Below are 25,160 nucleotides of genomic sequence, written 5' to 3'. Positions count from 1 at the left end.
TTGGGTCCCAGAAATTGCAAGTGAACCCATGTATTTGTATGGTAGAATGTGTGGAATGGGACAAAGTATAAAAAGACAGAAGTCAAAAGAGGTTGAGTTAGGAAAAGCTTTGATTATCTCTAAACACTCATGTTAAATTACCTGACTCACAGTCAAGAATGCCTTTTCGCATTGGAACAGAGTCCAGGAATTCTCTCACAGCTTATAAGTTGAGCATTTTTATACTGAATTTATTCTTTGACCTACAATAGCTATTACAGTTTCCTCCTTTTTGTTACAAATATTTTATTGCTTCCCTGTTTTCTACTTTCCCCAAACATAGTCCACTTACAACTCTTATGCCTATATAAAGCATTTTTGTGCAACCACACACAAATTACAGGGGAAATCTGAAAGAAACCCAGGGCACAAGATTATATTCGAATCAATTGCATCTCTGAATTCTTTCAATTTTTGCTCATATTAAAGATGAGCATTATGGATTCATGATGACCTGCCACAGTCATTAGATATTTAACATTTTATTATTCAGTCTCTTGGTAGGAATATTGTTGACAGTACAATAAAATTATTAATTCAAAGGCCACTATGAATAAATAAAAAACTGAATCATAAAAAATTTAAGAAAAATATTACTAAACTTTCATTGTTCAAAATACATATGTAATAATGCCAACTTACTATTAATCAAAATATTCCACAAATTCCACTTTAATGACCATGCAATTCATTTGTAATTATTATTTTAGTTGTATGAAAAGACTTGATAATTGTTTGCTTCTTTAAAAAAGGCACGTATTCCCCTATATGATCCAGTTTATATCACTAATTTGCTAACAAACTTTTTCCCTCAGGACCACAGAAGTAGAATATTATACATATTGAATTAGCAGAATCTGAATTAGCAAAGTTTTCAGTGTCTGAGAAAAAAACAAAGAACAAAAAGCTTGTCACAAAAACAAACACAAAAGGGGATAATGCACCACTAATTATAGCACACTTCACCTGAAAAAATGAACGGCATTTAGGCCTAGAGAGCCACTAACACAACTATCATGCAAAAACCTCAGGCTTCTCTGATTGAGTATTTATGAAACATCTCTCTTCATCAATTTTGTCCAATATTTCTACATATTGTTCTTGTTCAGTCATTTCTGACTCTTCCTGACCCCATTGCCATTTCCTTCTCCAGCTTAATTTATAGATGAGAAAACTGAATTAAACTGAATTTAGTGATTTGCCCAGAGCCACATAGCTAGTAAATTGTCTGAACTTGCATTTGAACTCAGATCTTCCTAACTCCCTGCTAGGTACTGTACCTGTTTTGTCACTTTTGCTGCCCTATTTTACAGGTATTGAAATGCTTATTTTACATATATTTATAAGAAATAGGTTGCTAATTGTGGAGTAAATAGAGGAAATTAACATTCTTCTGGCATAAGGTTAAAAAATTTTCAATTTATCTACTGAATTAAGAGGGAACATTTTTAGGTTAAGGAGGTAATTTTAAAAATTTTTTAAAAAGGATTACACAACATATTATTAAGGCTCTCTTTTAGCTAAATTTGAAGTTCACCTGTGGAGTCCCTTTATAGCTTCCAAAACAACAGAGTTGAAGGCAAAAGGGCCTGTGGAAACTCTCAAAAGTTATGTGTCCCAAAGATCTTAGTTTAGTTTTAAGTTTTATAAGCTTAATTAACCATTGGGAGAGCAAGAATTAAAAGTATAAAATTGCACTAAGACTTGTGGGACACTGTATTTTCCCTAGCTTTAAGCTAACCATCAATATTGAAGAAGCTCTTAATGATTCTAATAGAGTCATTAAGAACTTTCTAAGCATTTATGGAATAAGAAGCCACCTTTCCCTTGTTCTGAGTGTTTTCCTTTTTATTGTAATTTCAACTGTGACTAGTACAAAAATATAAAGTGGGAACCTGGAAAAATTCTCAGTAAAATTCAGAAAAAGAAGATGAAAAAGTCCTATACTTTATACATAAAGTATAAAGGCATTTACATAAATAAACAGATTTGAATGTCAATGTATGTGTTTACCCACAGAGAAAATGGGGTTTCCATATGTCAGGATCTATGGCATCTGTACACTTTCCTTTCCCATTTCATGGCCTATTCCCCTAGACCATGTTTTTTTTTTTTAAATACTGAGTCAGTGACGATTGTGGAGAGATGTTCCAGCTGCTCCATGGACACTGCCAGCTACAGAAAGACTGAAAAAGGCTCTTGGTATATTCTTTGATTGAGGGTTGGGATTGAAAACTAGCATTTCTTGCTTCCACAATGGCAGCAGAGAAAGAATGCCTGCTGTGTCAGAATTCTACAAGGACTATACAAATGTTTCAACCAAAGTTAGTGTAAAAATAGGTTGAAATTTGGCAGAATGACGGGAGGATTTACATACATAATGGGATAATTTAGGGAGGTGTGGTTTTCAAATTTGTATTTTGGGGTTATAGTAGAGGTTAAAAGGAAAATGAATTAATGAAGTCAACAAATATTTATTAAATGCCTACCATGTGTCTAAGTTAAATGCTGGGAATTTAAAAAGGGATGAGAAACAGTAAAAAAAAAAAAAAAATTCCAATCCTCAAGAACTCATATTCTAGTAAGAAAGACCACATACAAAAGTTAGACTACAAAAGAAATAAATTAATATTGTAGAAACAGACAGGTTTTTCTTTAGGCACAAGTGGAATTAGGAAGAAGATTATCTTTATTTGCTTTTGTTTTGGGTTCCATCATTAGCACTGTGCAGTTTTGTTTTGTTTTGTTATGTTTTCAAAGTGTTTTAAGTTTTTATGAGTTGTCTTCTTAGTTTCTTAAACAAAGTGAATATATTTTCTACTTCGTTTGCAAATCCCCAATAAGCACATAGTAGGTGCTAAGAACCATTTGGATCCAGAAATATGAAATTCCATAAGAAATCGAGGCTACTTATTTTTGTATTGGGTGAAGGCTCACTTCTTAGAGTGGCCAATATTTCCTGCTTTCTTGCACATGTGCAACAGAGAGACCCTCTTTCCTTTTCTCCCACTTCACAGAGCAAACAAATAGCTTCAACTAGTTTCTTGTCAGCTTACTATGTGACAAAAATTCTTTTACTTGGCTTCTGAGCTAGAACTAAGTTTGCATATAAGTTGCATATAAATTTCAGGCAACTTACTTTTTTCCCCAGGCAGATGAGCCACTAGGGATCCAACAAATATAATCAGTAGTAAAATCCCTCATGATTGCAACTGCCCTAAGGAGAGGTCTAGCTAAGTAAAGGAGTACTCTGCAGAAGAGAGAAAATGCAGAAAAGAGAGAAAATATTCATGGGCTATGAGGTTTCACCTAACTTGTAGCTACCACTTTAAGGAGAAGTCTACTCTTTCCAGGAACTGAGTGTAATTCCCATTATGGGCAGGGAGGAAGGATTATTCTTTTTGGTACTTGCACCATCTTCTTAGTAAGAATCTCTTTAGAAAAGCTAATTAATATTAACTGGTTAATTTCATTGGGCCGATGATAACTGGTTAATTTATATGGGAGAAGGGGAAGGGAATGCATTTGCTTGGGGCTTATTAGCAATAATTTTGGAAGCTATAAGGCTTTGGGACTAATTGAGGGGGAAGTAGGAGCTGTCATGTGGAAACCTGCCCTGCCAAAACTGGAAAAGTGAGTTTACAGCTTGCATTCTATCAATATATGTCAAGCAGTTGGAGGACTCACTGGAAGGCCAGCAACCTATCTGTAGACCAACTGAGATAAAAATAGTCTTAGTTAATTATATGGTTATAATTGACTTAAATGATGAACTTAAATGTAAGTAACATGAAAATAAATGACAAATTGACAAATGACAAAAATTAGGTTAATGATGATTTTTAACAACATTCACTATATCAAGGTTTAAACTGGCAGTACTTAGCTAACACCAAATTTTTCAAAATAGTGTCATGGAAGGAATAATCAGAAGGTACATGATTGGAAGTCAGATATGACTCTAACTATAATCTCAGGTTACCTTGAGATTTGGGTCTCATTAGTTTCCTCATATACAGAATCGGGGATATGGGCAAGGAAATTTCTAAGGTCCTTGTAGCTCTAAATTCTATGATTTTATAATAAAAAATTATGTAATTAAAAAAAAAGTAAATTGCTTAGGAATCACAGTCAAGTAGTATTTAAAAGTACAGATGTAATTTTTTTATTTCCTAAAAATTCAGAATTTCTTTTACTGAATTATAATTGCAAATTTATATTTCATAGAGGCCTTACCTGGTTAGGTATTCTCAGTGGTGGTCTTGGACCTCCAGGGTACCGAGGTGACATGAAAGGCTATTAAAAAAAAAAGCATATAACACTTCTGTGAAATTCAAAAATCTAAGGGTTTTATCTTTAAGATATTTACCATATTATTTTTATATGCTATCTTTTATAAAATAAAATCTCTTGGGGAAATTAGTATCATGTCACCTAGGAGATAGGCTTTAAGACTTTTCCTGAAGGATGTGAACTCTGAATTTACCCTTAGTATTACATAGGAATTAAAATATGCTTTTTCATTAATGGAGAGACACAGGATGTGTGTGTGTGTGTGTGTGTGTGTGTGTGTGTGTGTGTAGGTTATTATCCATTACAAACAAGAAATTATAGAATAATAAGCAGTATATAGGATGTCACTAAATATATGATTACAAAGGAAATGAAATGGTCTCATAGTGAGAGTAAGGTATAATTGATATACAATCCATGTGCTCCATTTGATATTCCAGACATGTTACAAAAACTTGAAGAAGGGACTAAGCATGTATGAAGTCTACTTTTTATAGGAAAAGACTTTTAGGGTTGTGCAGGATGAGCAGGTGTAGATGGGTTGCAATCAGCCTCAATAGCAAATATACCTATTAATAACATCACAGATGCTTGGGAGTAACTGAATATTTATTAATGATGATAGCAATAATATTAATTTAGGGAAATTTTTCTGATTTAGAGGCAAGACTTGAACTTAGCTCTTCTTTTCCTCACATTAGCTCTTTATCTGTACATCATGCTGCTTCTTATCCTCCCTACTGCCTGTGTGACTCTAGGCAAGTCACTTTCAGTGCTCTAAAAAACTCTTTAAGAGTGTATTGCTGTAGAGAAACTAGAGATATTCACTGATAGGAGTTTCCTCTTTTGGGAGATTCTTTTAGCATGACATCATAAACCAGGCCTTTCACTCCCATCTCTGGCTTAGCATCTTACATTAATCATAGAAACACAAATTTTAAGCTGGCAGGACCCTTATAAGTCATCTAGTCCAACATTCTCATTAAGGTTCAGGGAGTGAGTTGCCTAAATATCAAATGGGTGGTATAAGTGACAAAGATGGTGAGATTTTATATAATTACTAAGAAAACTGTCAAATTTCAATTTCACTTTTTACTATATAGAAATATGTATATGTATGTGTATATATGTATGTATGTACCCCTACCCCTTTTGATATTATTTAAATGTTTGTTTCTCTGGCAATTCAGAATTATCAAATATTCTACCTTTATCTTGTATTATAGAGGGTCTGACTAAACTGCAAAAAGTTTTTAATTAAATGAACAATTTGGTTCTCTGCTCAAGATCTTGAATTGTTCTTAGCTAGTCATTTTATATGAGCCAAAATATTTCTTAGTCTTTCACAAATCCCTGCCTGATGATCTCAAGGTGGTGCACTGGTCTGGGTTTGGGAAAGCTAGACTAGTGGAGAGGAAGTTTTAACTGGTCCCTACCAAACTTAAAAGGCAGGCTGTTGGCTGTCCTTCTTTCTCCAAGAGGACCTGACATCAGAGGAAAGATGCCATGACTTATAAGTGAATTGAATTTAAGTAAGGGAGGGATGTACAAAGTTACCATTGTCCTCCAAAGCCATCTGGTTCCAGTGGCAAGATACAGATCAGTACAACTGAAGATAAACCCCCAGACGCAAACAAACATAGCCTTCCTGAATGGCATACCATATGAGAAGCTAAATCATATGAGAAAAACTATAAATTTTGTAATAAGGGGCATTCATTTAATCAGATATAGAATAACCTTATCTCACTGAAATGAGAAGTGCTCTTAAGAATGTTCATCGAACGACTAATTGTTATAAGAGAGCCAAGCTAAATTCAGAAAAACTGCAGAGGATAAAGGCAGGGTAATGATATTCCATAGAAACTAGTAAAGCAACTTTTATTAGACTGTAGAAAAGTTGCAATCAGTCTCTGGGTGGGGAGCACCCACACCTACAAAATTACAGATCCTTGAAATATTTAATAATAAAGGACTTACCCATAAAAAAAGAAATTATGCAAAGCTCCTCTTTTGTTTCCAAGGTGGAAGAGAGTCACAGACAAACAGGAGTCATCCTTCCCCTTTAACTAATACCAAGTTCCCTGAAAGGGTTCCCCAATGGAATAGAGTATTCTCCCTTTTTCTGACCACCACCACTTTTCACAATTTTTTCCCAGATAAAGACTCCACAATAATTATTATTCCATAATAATTAGCAACCAATTACTAATGCAAGAGAACATTTCCTTCTCCTTAATTACAGTGCTATGTTAGTTTTATCATGTATCCTATTCAAATCATGAAAAAATTCTCTGCCCATATTAATTCTTCCTCAAGTCAACTTGCAATTTTTGTAAAGTTTACTAACATTCTTTAACTTTCACATTCATTTGCTCAGTGCAAGAAACAATCATTTATGAAAATCTGTTCCCAAATATTTTGTTCTTGAGAGTCTATTCTTTTTTTTCCTATTCATTTATTTCACTTCAGTATAGTAAGATATTGGTCAAAAACAGCTCATATTTTTTTTAATCTGCAAAAATGTCGTATCTTTTTGAAATGTTTTGAAATTATTAAGAATCAAATATTTGATTTAATGTTTGTATAAGTGTATAATATCTCTCAAAAAAGTGTTAATTCAAGCAATTTATTTGCTCAGATTGTAAATGAAAAAGCAGTTTGTGAAACATGGAAAAATAAATGGATAACTAAATATTATTGCGCTATAAGGAATTGTGAAATATAAAAAATTATGGAAATTATATTGAATGTATTACATGAAGTGAAATGCTGAAAAGTTTAGAAGGCTCCTAGAACAAAACAAAGTTAAAAATATTTTCAATATTCCTCTCTATACTAGAAGAATGATTCAATATGAATTTATTGAAACATTTAAAATGAGACATTTCTCATCTTAAATATGGCATTGTGGAGTAACATTTTTAAATGATATTTTTTTTGTGTCTCTCCAACCTAACCATGAGGTCCCATCATGAAATTGCTGGGTTTGGGAGATAGGAACTTTGCATGTGGTGATGATTGTGAACTAACAGGGTCTCTAAGGTGTAATAAAATCAAGGAAAGGGTTAAAATGAATTTCTTTCAGCTCTTTTTCTTGTTTATTCTCTCCTTTCAGAAATTGTCATTGTTTATGACATATTGGTGAAAATTTGGAAAACTACTTACATATTTGGAAAAAAAACTACTTTATGTACTTGTGAAATAAAGTACCAAATTGACAGTCATCCAGGTAATTCAAATTACATCTATTTGAAAATTAGGGTGAAAATTAAAAAAAAAATTAATAGTGCTTAGAACATAATATTATTATTATTCATACTTAAATAACCTGGATAACTGTTTCAAATTTCAACTTCAAAGAGTCAAATAGTGATATTGGGGCACCTGGTTATATTCTGCTCAAAATGTATTAAGTCCATAGACCCCAGGCCAGTTGTTTGATATGTGTGTGCCTGAGATAACTTACCTAATCTATGCAGGTCAGCTTTGGGATAGGGAGTTTCCTTACTCCCTTACACTGATGGAATCACAGGGTCCAGTGACTGTCCAGTCCCCTCTCATCTCTCATCAAAAACCCCAATCAAAGGGCAGCTAGGTGGCGCAGTGGATAGAGCACCAGCCCTGAAGTCAGGAGGACCCGAGTTCAAAACTGATCTCAGACACTTATTACTTCCTAGCTGTGTGACCCTGGGCAAGTCACTTAACCCCAATTGCCTTGGCAAAAAACAAAACAAACAAACAAACAAAGCCCCTCATACCACTTTCCTACCCTGCATACACAGAGCATTAATGTCTAAAATGAAAAGCAGCTTACTTGTAATAAAAGCTACAAAGGAAATACTGATTTTGCTTTCAGACAACAATTCAAAGAACAAAAATAGACACGGAATTTTATATTGTGAAAATCTTTAAACTGTGAAGCCATAAAACTATACACTATGTTAGTTATTCTACATGTTCTAGTTATAACTAGAATTAGTTATCAAATGACAAATTTTATCAATATAACATCTGCATTATTACTCTAGAAATAAATATTTTCTTTATTAGGGGTCCTTAACTATGGAATTTTTATTCACTTCTGTTTCACCCCCTGTTACAAAAAGTATATATATTTTTAAAAGTTTAATTTTTTAAAAAATCAAAAATCTTGTTTGAAATAGTGGTGGTGGTAATAGTGATGAAAACAGTGACTGAAAAGAAGTCTTGACCTCTCCAAATTCTCAATGCCTTGATAAGAATGTTGAATGAGGAATCAGAATAGTTATGTTTTAGGACTGACTCCATTACTTTAAGAAAGTAACAACAACAACAACAAAAAAAAAACCAAGAAAGAAACAAAATAACAATCTCCCTGGGTCTTTGTCCTTCATCTTTAATATGAGACAACTGGCCTGGATTATAACCAAGGTAATTTAAAACTCTGAAAATCCTACAATTCTCCAGAGCCAAAGATTCTCAGATATAGTGAAGTCTTTGAGATTTCACTGTAAAAATATATAGAACAAAGGTCTCTTAAACTGTGGGGTCTTGACCCCATATAGGAGTATATAATTGAATGTCAAAGTTGTAAAATTATGATTTATTATCAGTAAATGCTTGATTTGTATGTTTATTTTATATAACTATATACCCAGGATCACATAAAAATTTCTTGAGCAAAAAGGGTCCAAAAGTGGAAAAAGTTTTAGAAGCCTGATATAGAAGATGCTTGATAAATATAATATACTTGTATGTATTTTTCTCCTTTTATGACACCAAAGAGAATTGATTATTAACTAAATTTCCTGACCAGGGGTTGGAGACCTTCGCTTATTCACCATGAGCCTAAATAAGAATTAGAAAACTTTGGAAAATATAAATAACTTATGCTCAAATTTAAGACTATGAAGGAGCATTATGACTTTATTATTTTTTTGAAGTTATATAAATAGTGAAAGAGAGAATTGTCACAGCCATCTTGTTTGGATAGGGCTAGCTCTGAAAACAATTATTAGAGGCATAAGTAGTAGAATAAGAGGAGTATTTGCATAAATTCACACCATGAGACTTTTCATGCTTTTTTTAGATAAAAACAACTCATAAAGCATTTCTTCTTGTCTAGGTCAAGATCTAAAACAATAAAAAGTTAAAATAGGACGTATAATGCTTGGTAATTTTTTAAATGGTTAGGAACTTATAATTCTTATATCTGGTATCTTTTTTTGGTGAATGTGAGAAAAGAAAACCTCAAATTAATAAGAAAGAAAAGGTTCTTAGTTTTATTATTAAAATTGCAAATGTATGTTGGTGGAATTGTGAATGCATCCAGCCATTCTGGAGAGCAATTTGGAACTATGCTCAAAAAGTTATCAAACTGTGTATACCCTTTGACCCAGCAGTATTGCTATTGGGTTTGTATCCCAAAGAGATCTTAAAGAAGGGAAAGGGACCTGTATGTGCAAGAATGTTTGTGGCAGCTCTCTTTGTAGTGCCCAGAAACTGGAAACTAAGTGGATGCCCATCAATTGGAGAATGGCTGAATAAACTGTATATGAATATTATGGAATATTATTGTTCTGTAAGAAATGACCAGCAGGATGATTTCAGAAAGGCCTGGAGAGACTTACATGAACTGATGCTGAGTGAAATGAGCAGGACCAGGAGAGCGTTGTATAATTCAACAACAGTACTATATGATGATCAATTCTGATGGACGTGGCCATTTTCAACAATGAATTGAACCAAATCAGTTCCAATAGAGTCGTAATGAACTGAACCAGCTACACCCAGGAAAAGAACTCTGGGAGAGAGATGACTATGAACCACTACATAGAATTTCCAATCCCTCTAATTTTATCCGCCTGCATTTTGGATTTTCTTCACAGGCTAATTGTACACTATTTCAAAGTCTGATTCTTTTTGTACAGCAAAACAACTGTTTGTATATATGTATACATATATTGTATTTAATTTATATTTTAACATATTTAACATGTATTGGTCAACTTGCCATCTGGGGGGGAAGGGGGGAAAGAGGGGAAAAACTAGAACAAAAGGTTTGGCAATTGTCAATGTTGTAAAAATACCCATGCATATATCTGGTAAATAAAAACTATTATTAAAAAAATTGCAAAAGTAAAAAAAAAAAACTTTGGAATTTTCAGTCAAAAGCAAATATAAAATATAATCTTTTTCTTCAGAATTCCTAACAATCCCCTACACCATGGTAATAAATCTGAAATCTGTATAGTACATCATTTTAGAGTAGTCCTGTCTAGTAATATAAGTAATAATAATACATTTTATTATACACTAACATTCTATTTCATTACTTCAATATGATTTGAGGTTTACTATTATTTATTTATGAATGACTATTATTTACTAGATAAGATCCTTCTTAGAAATAAAATTATCAAAGTACCAACTCCAAAGAGTCAAAGTTAAATAGTAAATAAAATAGTAAATAAAGATATATAGACAAGAAATTACTATGTGGCAAATAAATAAAAGTCGCACTAAATGAAACCTAGAACATTTAACAGAATTACATAACGTTGCTTGTGTGGTGTTAATCTAGTTATCACCAGATAGTAGTCTTGTTATTAGTGGCTGTTTGTTTATATCTTATAGCAAATCAAGTCAACAAGTATCTCTTAGTTCCCCTAGGTAATTCTGCAAGTGGTAAAGAACTTGACCTGTATTGGTAGAGAGACCTTCCCCTTGTAGAAGAAATTTATACTAATGAAATCTGAAGTTCAGTCCCTATTCTATCCCTCTTGACAAGAACATATTGTTGGGTTTTGCTTTCTAATTCATCTTGTTCTGCCATCTTGTTTTTCCTTCAAACAAATTTTATTCTAATATTTCTTTTCCTTGAAACCTACCCCTCTCCTGATCTTTAGAAGAAAAAGAAAAGAAACAAAAATGAATCAGTATTTAGCATCAGTGGTTTGTAATATTTAAAAAGCAAAAACAAAACTCTGATTCCATTATTTCCCTATTCCCTTTTCTCTAAAACTAGATTCATATTCGTGGATATTGTATTTTTCTCTTTCTGTTGTTGACTATCTTTAGCCAACCTTCCCCACCCAAATCACTTATGTTTGAATAATCTTATACAGCATCTGAATTACAAGAAATAATTGTTATTTCTTCTTTGCTCCTTTTTTAGGTTACTATGTAACTTTTCCTTCAGTTTGTTTATTGGGCCTTCCATTCTTTTTTTTTTTTTAAAGTCTAGTTATAGTCCTAAATTATCCATTTAGAAAATGCACATCCATCATTTTTTCTTTCTTCCTTTTTTGTTTTTTTCCCCTGTAATCCTTGCAACTGTAGAGGCTGAGGGAGGCTAATAGGATCCTTAAGCTTGAGAGTACTGAGTTCATCTGGTCAAAGCAACTGGCTATCCTCATTAAGTCTGGCATTGGTATGGTGAATATGTTGGAGCACTACCATGATGACTAAGGAGGGGCTTCTGAGCCAATTAGTAATGAAATCAGCAGCAAGTGGCTATTGTACTTTTAGCTTTGGCACAATTCAGTCATGGAAGGAAGAAAGAAAAGAAGGAAAAATGAAAGGAACAAAGAAGGAAAGATGAAAGAAAGAAAGAAAGAAAGAAAGAAAGAAAGAAAGAAAGAAAGAAAGAAAGAGGAAGGAAGGAAGGAAGGAAGGAAGGAAGGAAGGAAGGAAGGAAGGAAGGAAGGAAGGAAGGAAGGAAGGACAGAGAGTGAAGGAAAAAAGGAAGGGAAAAGAAACAAAAGAAGGAAGGAAAGAAAGAAGAAGGAAGAAAGAAAAAGGGAAAAAAGAAAAAAGAAGAAAAAAAGAATGATGGATGTGCATTTTCTTAATGGATAAACATATTTTCTCATTTTTTTTTCAGAACTACAGTTCTGAATGTATACTTGGAGAGTAGACACTGGATGGCAGATCATTCTCAGGGAAGTGATGACTATAAATCATAGGATTTAGAGCTGGAGACCTCCTGGCATAACACTCTCTTATTTAATAGATTTAATAGATAAGGAACTCCATGAAATTTAAAAGACTTTAAAAGGTCACAAAGATGACCTTGCAAATAGTGTTCCCTTTGAATTAAATTGTCTAAAAATGGTTTCTTCAGGCCACAAATTTATTCATTCTTTCAATATTTATTAACAGTTTTCCATATGTTAGATACTAAGCTAGAGCTTGAAAGATATAGAAGTCAAAGACTGCTCTCTGGGAATTTAAAATATAACAAGGCAAACGACATATACATAAATAATTATGATGCAAGGAAGAAGGAGATAGTATAAGGGAGAGAGTTACAGATAGGGCAGACTCAGATCAGTGCCTTGTTAACTGAGGTCTGATCTTGGGACAAAATGAAGTTCTCAGGGATCATTCAATACTAAACTATAGGGAGTTTACTTAGCCATAGTACAGAAAGGATAAGCAACAAGGACATTCCAGTACTCAGCTCTGGTACCCTTGGCTCCTCTAATTTCCAGATGAAAATTTGTCTAGTCAGTAGATCAGAGTGATAACTTACTTGGTTTTGACACATCCACCAAGTCTGAAAGGACCTCACTTCATGTAGATGGATTTTTTTATGACCTCAGGTGACTAAAAAGTCATGTTAATATTGTCAGAATCTACCATTTATGACAGTCAAATCCAGGGGACAGAAACAACTCTTTTTTTTGGGGGGGAAACTAGGTTAGACCATGTTTTGGGGAGGGAGAGCTCTAGGAGATACCGATGCTATCACAGAAAGGTTCAGGCAATCTGCTATGAGAAACTGGTGGTGATGGTGGGAGGATGTCACTTTGAACTGGACTGATTAGAGAAGGACTGAATGTGAACTAAATGGGAGAGCAGGGGGTGGGGTGAGGTGGGGGAATCCATTCCAAGTAAGAAAAGATAGATAGGACAAGTTAAATTCAGCTTTTAGTATTTAATTATTTTAAGGGATATTATTGAAAGAATTACAATAATTTTAAGAGATGTCCACAGTTCACTTGCTCAATTCACACCATCACTGGTAGACTGATTTGCCAAAGGGACTCTTCCAATATTTTCTAAGGATAATATTATGAGTGAATACACTCCTAAATGCTAGCTCATGAGTACTAACAGTGTATTTCCCTTTAGCTAGTAGTTTTGGCTTTTTTAGCAAACACTTACTCAAATGTGATAGATAGCAACAACAAAGCAGTTTCTCCAACATCGGAGGCGCCCTCTCCAATGAAAGCACTCAGAATTCAAGAGAGAGAAAGAGTAGGCACAAAGTACAATGGTAGTGAGACTCACATTAAAGGAACAAATGTGGCCAAGGAATATGAATGAGAATACATGAACCTGAGTCTCAAAGAAAGGGCAGGAAGGCATGGATTACTATCAGCATTGATGGAAAGCACTTTAAAATTAAAATCCCAGAATGGTCTGAGTCTTTGAGTATGCCTCTGAATTATTTTCTTGGATACTGTTTTTAAAAAAGAGTTCTTATAGTTATTTTCTCTAAAATTATTTCTTGTTTACTGCACATAAAATATTTAGCTCCTAAATTTAATTCTTATTTAAGTTTCATTATGGATAAATATGTCATTTTAATATGAGAAACATAAGAATTACATAAATTTCTTCAAAAAAACTTGTACTCATAATTAAAACAGCCCTAGTTCTGAAGTAAATTTCAGTATCATATGAAGATAAGAAATCAATTAAGTAAGGAAGAGGGTACTGAATGTATGTTTACATAACCCAGAAACAAAAAGTCTTTATATAAAGACTGGAAAATCAGTTCAAGAAAAAATGACTTTGTAGAGGATATTAATGAATCACATAAGATTTTAGATAACATCTTATATTCCTTCCAATGCTAAAATGCTATGAATCTATGAGACACATGCAAGAGCATTGGCCTTCTACAACTTAGTAACCATGTGAATAATCACTCTAGTTTATTCATTTTCCTATTACTTGATTTTATATTTAAAGCTTATCTACCAATGAAAGGTCTCTGATACATATACAAATGTAAAAATTAAATAGAGTAATATTATGTATGCAAGATATAAATGATGGCACTTTCATCTTTGTAAAGGGTTCACAACCAATTGGTCATTCTCCTTAGACCCACTGAAAATGGTGCTAGATTTGATATTCTGCAACAATCTGGGAAAAGTTAAGAATTTCTATGTTGAAATTTGGTGAAGAATTCCCCATCTGTAAGTAAGTATGTATGTTTAAGTTCTCTAAAGATGAGATGATAAAGGAAGCACATAGTTTTAAAATGTTTTAATTATAAGATCTAAATATCCATTTTAACTAAATCCATTTTAAACACATAATTAAAAAAACAAGAAGGAACAATTTTCTCATAATAATAAACTGATCACATACAGAGAAAGAAATGATTAGCTTCTAAAGAAATGCATAAAACTATGATGTAATATCTTAGAAATTATTCCATTTTATTTCAACTATTTTCAATAAATCCCTCCAACTTTATTTCAATACTGTATATAAATAAAAATTATTTAAAAGTTATTAAATCAGAAGCCAGTTCCAATTGTTCAGTGATAAAGAGAACCATCTACACCCAGTGGGAACTGAAAATGGTTCACAACATAGCATTTTCACTCTTTTTGCTTGCTTGAATTTTATTTTGCTTCTCTCTCTCTTTTTTTTTTCTTGGTCTGATTTGATTTTTTTTGTGTACTATGATAATTGTATAAATATGTATGCATATATTGTATTTAACATATATTTCTACCATGTTTAACATATATTGGACATTTTGCCATTTAGGGGAGGGGGTGGAAGAAGGGAGGAATTAGAAAACAAGGTTTTGCCAGGGTTAAGATTGAAGAATTGTTCATGCATATGTTTTGAAAAATAAAAAGCTTTAATAAAAAATTATTTAATCATTTAAGAAAGTATTTCTATATATTTCATTTCTTCCCATGAGTATGCTTAAGGGATAGAAGACACAATGGTGATCCATTTTAAGGATTGGCACTATTGAGATCTTAAAATGTTGTCATGATATTTAAAGCTGTTTTACTCTTCAGGCAATATGCTATTCTGAGATTAATAATATGGGATACAAAACACATAGGATGCTTCCAATATAACATGATTTAATGGACAAAAACCAAATGTTAGTGAAATCTATACCCAATAAACATAATGGCAATGCAAGAATGGATTAGAAAGAACTAATAATTTTATTTATGAAAAACAGTTTAAGGCAAAGGTTTACACACAAGTTTAGAGTGGCTATGGTAGAATTTATCAAGCATTAGCAGAATCACTGGTAATTCTTAATCAGATGAGACAATAGTAAGAAGACAAACAATGAAGAGAGACAAGGAGAAAAATGATATTATATATAAAGGCATAATAAATAGTGAAATTAATGTAATCATTAAATATATTTACATCAAATAGCATAGCACCTAAATACTTAAAGAAAAATCAAATTACAGTAATATGTAGTTTAGTTAATAATTAGTAGATATTTCAACATTTCTTTTTTAGATTCAGGCAAATCTAATAGAACAACTTACAGGAAACAAGTTGAAATTTACAACAGAATATTAATAAAAGTGATTATCATTATTTGTAATTACTAAATAGGAAAAATAAGATAATTTTTTAGTATTATGTGGTATCTGTACAAAAACTAACCATATTCTAAAACATAAAGAAATTATAATTAATAAGAAAAGTACAAAAATTCAAACATAAATGAAAAGCAAATAATGAATGGATTAAGTAACAAAACATGAAAAGAAAATAATAAAGAAGCAAGGTATAAATTTGGTTTGAATTACAACCTTACCATAAACTTTTGTGACCAATTAACAAGTTAATTAATGTAAGGGTCTCAGCTTTCTCATTTGTAAAATAAGGGGTTTAGACTCAATGACCTCTAAGATCTCTTCTGGTTCTAGATATATGGAACCAAACTTTATACTGTACCAAACTATACCAAACACTATACCAAAATTTGTGGAATGAGAGAAAGCATATCCTTAGGAGAAAGTTTTCTTTCTTTAAACACTAATATCTCCCAAAAACCAAAAAGAAACATTAGTGAAACTGAATAAATCACTAGAAAAAATTAGAAAATCAACAAATTAAAAACCTCTAAATAAATACTAAAATAAAAAGAGAACCCTTTAAAAATCAATGGAAAATATCAATTGAAAATAAAATACCACTGAAATAATAAATAAAATTTAGGAACAATTTTGTTTTTCTTTCAATATAAAAAGTATCATCTCATTTGATTTAAAAAAGAAGAAAATTATCAAAATCAAAAATTTGTGAGAGGAATTTACAACAAATACAAAATAAAGTATTAAAAATGATTATACTTGATTGTATGCCAATAAAATTGATTGATGAAAAATTATGAATAAAATATAAAAAAACAAAAAGGTTCCTAAAAATCTTAGTTTAATTTTAAGCTTATAAACAGTATAAAACAGAGAACCTAAGTTACATTATGTGAAGGAAAGAAACTAAAGAAACTGTGAGAGATTTCCTAAAAGAAAAAAAAAAACCAGTAACACCTTGGACCATTTTTTTTTACAAGTAAAATCTACAAAACATTTAGAGAAATAATTAATCCTCATGATAATAAATTGTACCCAAAAATGGAGAAAGAAAAAAAAATTACCAACCCCTTTTCCATGAGGACAGACCAATTATTTTAGAAAAAAAAAAAAAGACAAAGACAAAAGTTGAGAAGTAGAAGATAAAAGATTATCACTAGTCAATATTGGTGCAAAAACATTGAATGAAATTAGCAAAAAGGCTATATGATTTTATACAAAAAGTGCTTAGTAACACTATTGGGTTGGATTTACCATAGGAATATAAGGATTAGGGAAACTTCTAAACCTAATAAGCCATATTAATAACAATAATAACAAAATCGCATTTCTACATCAACAAATAAAGAAAAAGATGCCTTCAAAAATATGGCATTGATGAAAAAAATTCTAAAAAGCAAAGGAATAAGCAGATATCTCTTCATTACAATCATAGGTCATCTATTTGAAGGCAAAAACTAGTATTTTCTGCAAATGAGAAAATAGAAGATAAAAACATATATACGTTTGTCAATAAGATCAGGGATAAAGCAAAGATGTTCATCATCTCCCTCTGATACAGCACTAAAATTAAAGGCAATTTATTAATAATAAGATAAGACAAAGGAAATTGAAGGAATAAGATAGGAAAAACAATCTGTATTTGCATATGACATAATCTTTAAGTAACCTCAGATTCAATTTAAAAAACTGATAAAAATAGTTAAATTTTAACAAAGTGATTGACCATATGATCAACCATTAGAAATCATTATTTTTTTAACATCTGACTAATAAAACTCAGGAATAAGTTGAAGGAGAAATTTCATTCAAAATAACAACATGCATAAAATATTTGGGTCTATCCTAAGACATAAGCGTAATTTAAATAATAATTATAAAATATTCTACCAAAATAAAATTATTTAATATTTATAGAGACATCCATTTTTCATCCATGGTTTTCCTGAACAATATGTTTGCTACATAAATTAATTTACAAGTACAAAATAAACTCCAGGTAATTAGAGAAAACACTAAAAATTAAGGGAGTTGTGAAAGATATTTCATAGTAGGCAATCAGAATTCCATCTTAAAGGATTGAGAACTTCTATAAGGCAAAACTGAGGGCACAGCACATTTTATGGATGGAAAGCACCTAAAGTAAAATTAGGGAGGCAGGATATGGAGCACCATATATGAAGAGAGAGAAGGCTATTTATTAACTGGACTATATAGAATGAAATGGGGAGTTATGTATAATAAGATTAGTCTATAAAGCGTTTTAAAAGACAAATACAATAACTTATATTTGATCTTAAAGACAACCAGGTACAATTGAAATTCACTGAATTGTCTGGCAGCTATGTGGAAGATACATGGTAGAGAAGCAGGGAGACCCTTTAGAATAGTGCTGCAATACTCTAGGTGGAAGTTGATAAAGACCTGTATTAAGATAGTATTAGTTATGTGACAAGAGAAAAAAATGCAAAAGATTTTATGGAAAAAGAAATTGTCAAGATATGTCAACTGATTGGATTATGTATTATAACTAACAAGTTAATTTAATCAATCAAGACAATCAAACCTAATCATTTAGGTACCAATGGGGAACTTTAGGGCTGAGTAATATAGCTTAGCGTTACTGATAAAATTTCATTATATGCATATCGATTATCTACATACATATTTTATTACATACAAATACATAAATTTCATTATGTGCATATTAAAATTAACATATGCACCTATACATACACATAGAGATTTTAGAGAGATTTTAAAAATAATTTAATACTGTCTCCCTCTTTGAAAAAAAATTCATTCTGTAATGTCTCAGTCAGCATCTGTGATTCCTCTGATGGGGAGGGCAGCAAGGTTGATATAGTAAATAGAACTCTAGGCCTGGAGTTAGGAAGACCTGAATTCAAATCCAATCCCAGATACCAATGATGTGAGTCTGGATAAATTATTTAACCGAGCAGTTTGTCTCAGTTTCCTCATTTGTAAAGTAAGCTGGAAAAGGAAATGTCAAACTACTCCAACATCTTTGTCAAGAAAATCCCAAATGGGGTTACAAAGAATTAGACATGATTGAAATAACTGAATAACAAATGATGAGGCACTCCTAACTTCATAAGGAGGTTTACTCTATTTTTGAATAATTAATAGTTGGAATATTCATTATGTTGAACTTAAATTTTCCTCTCTCCTTACTTGCCTTTGTTCTAGATTGGTCCCATGAAATCACATAAAACAAGCTTAATTCCTCTTTCCACAAGAGCTCTTCAAATATCTGACAACAGCTATTGTCATGATTTTTATCCTTAAGACTAAAGATCTCCAGTTTTGTCTTTTTTTTAAAGTCTTCATTAGTCCTTTGTCACTCTCCTCTAAGTCCTATCCAGTTTTTCATTTTTTTCTTTTAAAATGTGGATGACTCTGGTGACCAACAAAGGTAGAGCAAAACTATATTTATTAAGAAATTTATGAATAATAAAATGAACATTTTATGGTGGATATAATATTAATAAAGGACAAAATCATAAAGTATTTAACTAATTCTTTCAAGTTTAGGAAGCATTGTCATAACTATACTTTGAGGTGAGTAATTATTATTGTATATTAAATTTATCACATATTTAAAAAGAAAAACAAGTTGCATGTAATAGATATGCAGTTTCATTGCAATCTTTCTTTCTCTTATGTTATGTATATGAAAGTCATCATTTTAGTTCATGTTTGTTAAGTTCAGAATAGAAAAAATAAAATGAAAAATGTAAAAAGTATTATCCCATTTTACCAAGGAGAAAATGAGTTTAATTAGATCTATTTAAGTATATTTTCTCTCAATTGTTTATCTCCAATTTCTTTTTCTGTATCTTGTTTGGATGTTGTTTGCAGTGTTGTTTCCTCCTTTACACTGTGAACTTGTCAGTATGAATTATGTTTTGTATTCCTGGTACTCAGCACAATGTCTTGTCACAGGAAGATAAATTAGGAGGATAATAATACAAGTAAGAGGTGATCAGGTGGTGAATATCAAGATTCATTTGAATTCTAATTTTGCTTTGTATAGTCGACAAATATAATATATGACTTTGACATTTCTCAATATTCTTCACAACTTCATCCCATTCTCCTTTTCAAATCTTATCACATACTGTTTTCAGCTGTTTGAAAAATGTCCAACTATGACCCATCTGGGGTTTTCTTAGCAAAGATACTGAAGGGGTTTGCCATTTCCTTCTCATTTTACCAATGAGGAAACTGAGGCAAGCAGGGTTAAGCAACTTGCCCAGAGTCACATGGCTTTCAAGTGTCTGAGACCAGATCTGAATTTAGGGAGATGAGTCTTCCTGACTTCAGGACAAGGAAGTCCTACACTTCCTAGATGCATCATCTAGATGCCCTTGTTATACATTACATATTATCACCTATTTAATAAACTCTAGTGTTTCCTACTGTTTCCCGTATCAAATGTTCAAAGTCCTTTGTAATATACTCTCTACACTAATCCCACCCACTCATTAAACTTTACTCCCTACCATACTCTTTGAGTGTATGTACTTGGCTTACAGAGTACACAGACAGTCCAGTCCATCTCTCAGAGCCAGGCTTTTTTTCTGGCTTTCTCCAATACCCAACATGCTTTTCTACTTTATTTTGATCTATGGGCTTCCTTTGAGTCTTCAAATAAAATTCCATTTTCTGTAAGAAGCTTCTTAATTCTAATGCTTTCCCTCTTTTAATTATTTTCTATTTATCTCACAGAAAGTTTGTTTATTGTCTCCCCTAATAAACTGTGGTCTTCTTGAGGGCAGGAGTTATGCCTCTTTTTGTATCCCTAAAAAGTGTTTAATTAAATTTTCGATTCATTGACTCAACTTATAATCAAAATATTTCATAGAGAAATGCCAACAAGAGTTCTCTGCCACAGTACTGGAAACTATACCTCAGATTGACATGTAGTCATTATTTAATACTCTTTGGGTATATGTCATTCAATTAGCTATGAATTTACCTAACCATATTGTTTGTTATACCTTCTATCCACACATATACTAGGACAAACTTTATCAAATGCCTTATTAAAATCCAGGTAAATGGAGTCTATAGTATTTATTTGATCTGTTAACCATATCATTTAAAAAAAAAAAAAGAAGTTGTTTTGTTATAACTTGTTTTTAGGAAAGTCTTGCCAATATTCAGTATTATCAATTCTCTTTCTAAATGGGCATTAACCATCTATTTAACAGTCCTTTCTAGAATTTTCCTAGACATTAAAATGAAAATAAAAATTAATTCTCAGAATCTAATTCCCTCCCATCACTAAAAATGAGGAAAATTTCCTCATTCCAATTTTTGGCATCTATTCTAGTCTACATGATTTAAAAAATAGTTCTTTGTTTTGTATCACACCCTAAAATTTATATGCTGGAAGATGTAATTCATCTAAGCTTAGATATCTTTAACTTACTTAAAGCAGGTAGGTGTACTCTTATCACACCCTTCACTTATTTTGAGCTTAAATTCTCTCTTAATAATGTTTTTTCTACCTATTTCTGTTTGCCTGTCATTTTTCTTAATGGTAAACAGGGAGGCAAAATAGGGATTAAATAATCTCATTCTTTCTTAAAAGATGTGAAGGGATTAAACTTTGCAGCAATTAGCTGAATATTTAGTTACAGTTTCTTGTATGAATCATATCAATGTAATATTTCTGATAAGCTAATCAGAAATAAATGTAAGGGGTTACAAGATCAGTATTGAAATGTAAATTTTGTTAGTATAACTTTCCCATACTATAGCTACATAACAACAAAAACAGCAGCACACACAGAAACAGAAAAGATGGAAATCTTTCATTTATGTCTTACAAGGTAATCCCTATTGAAACAACAGTGAAGGATAAAGCACTGACCATTTTTTATTGTGGGGTTTACATTGGTCAGAGATGTAACTAGACTCCAAGAAAAGAAGTTTAAATTTGTGCAAACTTAGGGATTGGCACAGAAGAAAATACATATCATGATGTTGGAAAAAGGGGTCAAAAGCAGAGTGGAAGTCAAAGACAACCTAGCAGGAGAAGAACAAAAGACTTAAAGGCATAAAATACATAAAATATACATATTTATATATTACAAAATATGTAAAAACATAGAGAAAATCTGGTAAAAGCCCAAGCCCCAAGTAGACAAACCAACAAAAGCCCAAAGAAAGAAGAAAAAATAAACAATACACTGCAAAAAAGGCCAAAGCCCTCTCACTAAATTGTAAGCTTTAATGGAAAATGAATCAAAAGACCTTAAAAAAATGAGATGACATAACAATAAATTCTACAAACTTCCAAAGATCAGAACAAGAGTAAGAAATTTCTGAGCTGTGAAAAAAAAGAAATACAATTAACAATGGAATTTAGGATTGAAATTAGATTGAAAACCAGAATTTTTAAAGAAATATATAAGAAAAAATAAGAATATGCACATTGATCAGAAAAAAGTGAAAAACAACTTTAAATTATGATACAAGGTAAATTATCGAACATTAAAGATAAAATACATTGATAGATTAAAGGATCAGAGCTATCTCAGAAAAATCACAATAAATCAGAAATTCTAAATAAGATGATGCAAACACACATATTTATGTCAAAGCAATGGTATAAGGCAACCTTTTTAACATAAGAAAAATAGCTATCTAAAATGAAACAAGCAGGATTTCCCAATAAATATAGGAGTGAAGCAAGAATGGTTACTCTCCACAATATAATTTGATATAGTTCTAGAAAAGTTAGCCATACATAGCAATAATTCAAAAGAAAGAAATTAAAGGTGTAATAAGTAAAGAGGAAAAAAATATTCATATTTGCTGATAATGATTTACTTAGAAAATTCTAGGGAAGCAACAGATAATAATTAAAACAACTAATAGTTTTAGCAAAGTTGTAGGTGAAAATAATCCCTATTAAAATCAGTAATATTCCTACAAAACACCCAAATCCAAAAAATATTAAGAGAAAGGGAAATCTGGTTCCAAATAATCACAAAATGACTAAACTATTTAGTGATAAATCTAACAAAGTAAACAAAATCCTTATATAGATTCTATTACAAAGTGCTCCTTAAAGAGATAAATGATAATTTATATGGCTGAAGGAAGAGTCCTTGCTAGTTTCTTGGCCATGTTGATATAATAAAAATTGTTATATAACCAAATTTTTAGGGTTTTTTTTTTTTGTTTTGTTTTGTTTTGTTTTTTTTAGTAATTTTTGATTTTAATGCTAGACCCATCCAAATACCACAGAAATACTGTATGGAACTCAATAAAATAACAAAATTCATTCAGAGGGGAAAAAATACCTTGAATATAAAAACACATAATAAAAAGAGGTAGCAAGAGAAAGGAATAGCACTTCCAGATCATAGAATATAAACAAGAACCATCAAATTCATTGGAAGTAGCTTCTGGCCAAGATGGTGGTGTGGAGGCAGACAGCTGCTTGAGCTCTGCGTTTTCTCTCAGAATTTACTTTATGACAAGCCTCGGAATTAATGCTTGACCAGAAAAGAAACCCACAATAATTACCAACAGAAGACATCCTTGAAATCTGCCAGAAAAGGTCTGTGTTTGCTTGGGGGAGGGGACGAACAGACTGGGCACAGGCTGAGGACAGAAGTGAGAGCAAGGCAGGTAGCTCACACTGCTCAGACCGGGGGGGGGGGGGGGGGGGGGGGGGGGGGGGGGGGGGGGGAGGTGCGATCTCTTTCCTTTCTGTGAAACACCTTTACTCCAGTGTGGATATTCCGTTTTGGTAGCAAGCCAGGAGCAGCAGAGGTAAAGAATAAAACCCCAGAAAGCTAGCATCTCTCAGACTGGCCACCCGCCACCCCCACCCAGAGTGACTCAGCACGTTCTTAGAGCCTCAAAGCGCAGACTCAGTGCAGCCATCGCTGTCCTGTTACTGCCTTGCTGCTGCTTTCTCCCACAGTCTGTAGAGAAAGCCCAGTAACACCATCCAGCCCCATCCCCCACCAGAAACAGACCAACTGTTTCTCTTGTCAATTTGCTTTTTTTTCGATTCCTGCTCTGACAAAATGAACAAAAAATGTAAAAGGGCTCTAACCATTGACAGCTTCTGTGTGGATAGAGAGCAGACTTCAAACCCTGAAGAGACTAAAAGCAGACTGTCTCCAGAGGAATCCCCTAAGGGAGATATGATCTGCTTCTCACTACACAAGACTCTCATAGAGGAAATCAAAAGGCTCTCACAAGAGAGGTAGAAGAGAAATAGGAAAAGGAAAGAGAAGCTTGGCAAGAGAGTCTGGAAAAGTCATCAGAGTGGATAAAGAGATTAAATCATTGAGAAATAAAATTAGTGAGTTGGAAAAAGAAAACAACTCTCTAAAAAATAAAATGGATGAAATGGGGAAAAATTCCATAGAAGAAAAAAACTCAATTGGACAATTACAAAAAGATATAAAAAAAGTGAGTGAAGAAAATACATCATTGAAAATTAGACTCAAACAAGTAGAAATGAATGAATCAAGGAGAAACCAAGAAGTAGTCAAGCAAAACCGGAAAAATGAAACAATTGAAAAGAATGTCAAATACCTTATTGGAAACCTGTAAAACAGATCCAGGAGAGACAATTTGAGAATAATCAGACTCCCTGAAAAATGTGAGGAAAAAAAAGAGCCTGGACACTATTTTCCAGGAAATTATTAAAGAGAACTGCCCAGATGTTTTGGAAACAGAGGGTAAAATAGACATTAAAAAAATTCATCAATCACCTACTAAAAGGGACCCTAAAATCAAGCGCCAAGAAATATAGTGGCCAAGTTCAAGAACCATCAGACAAAGGAAAAAATATTGGAAGCTGCTAGAAAAAAGCAATTCAGATATGAAGGAGCCACAATAAGGATAACCCAGGATCTAGCAGTGTCCACATTAAAGGAATGAAGGGCCTGGAATATGATATTCTGAAAGGCTAAGGAACTTGGTATACAGCCAAGAATAACTTACCCAGCAAAAATGAGCAGCCTTTTCCAGGGAAGAAGATGGACATTTAACAAAATAAATTACTTCCATCTATTCTTGATGAAAAAACCAGATCTACACAAAATGTTTGCTCTTCAAATACAGAACTCAAGAGATTTATAAAAAGGTAAAAGAAATCTTGAAATTCATTGGAAGTAGTTTAAAAAAGAGGCATATCAATAGATATGACTGACTTATGATCAATGATCAATAGAT

General features: G+C 32.2%; 1 protein-coding gene across 9 annotated transcripts in view; it reads right to left on the bottom strand.

The window, feature by feature from the left end:
• Positions 1–25,160, bottom strand: part of SSBP2 (single stranded DNA binding protein 2) — a 362,125-nt gene that overhangs the window by 62,834 nt on the left and 274,131 nt on the right. For 6 of the 9 annotated variants that reach the window (XR_012484761.1, XR_012484762.1, XM_074282174.1 and 3 more), the window contains one exon: positions 4,276–4,335. The exons of the other annotated variants lie outside the window; for them this stretch is intronic. Coding sequence is in view for 4 of the 6 variants with exons in the window: in XM_074282174.1 (XP_074138275.1) it covers positions 4,276–4,335 (60 nt within the window). In the remaining 2 variants the exon portion in view is untranslated. The remainder of the gene's footprint in view (positions 1–4,275; positions 4,336–25,160) is intronic. 9 annotated transcript variants of the gene reach the window in all.

The sequence above is a fragment of the Sminthopsis crassicaudata genome, chromosome 1 (genome assembly GCF_048593235.1).
Source record: "Sminthopsis crassicaudata isolate SCR6 chromosome 1, ASM4859323v1, whole genome shotgun sequence".
NCBI classification, from domain to species: domain Eukaryota; kingdom Metazoa; phylum Chordata; class Mammalia; order Dasyuromorphia; family Dasyuridae; genus Sminthopsis; species Sminthopsis crassicaudata.
The sequence above is the reverse complement of the archived record's forward strand: the minus strand, read 5'-3'. Positions and strand labels throughout refer to the sequence as shown.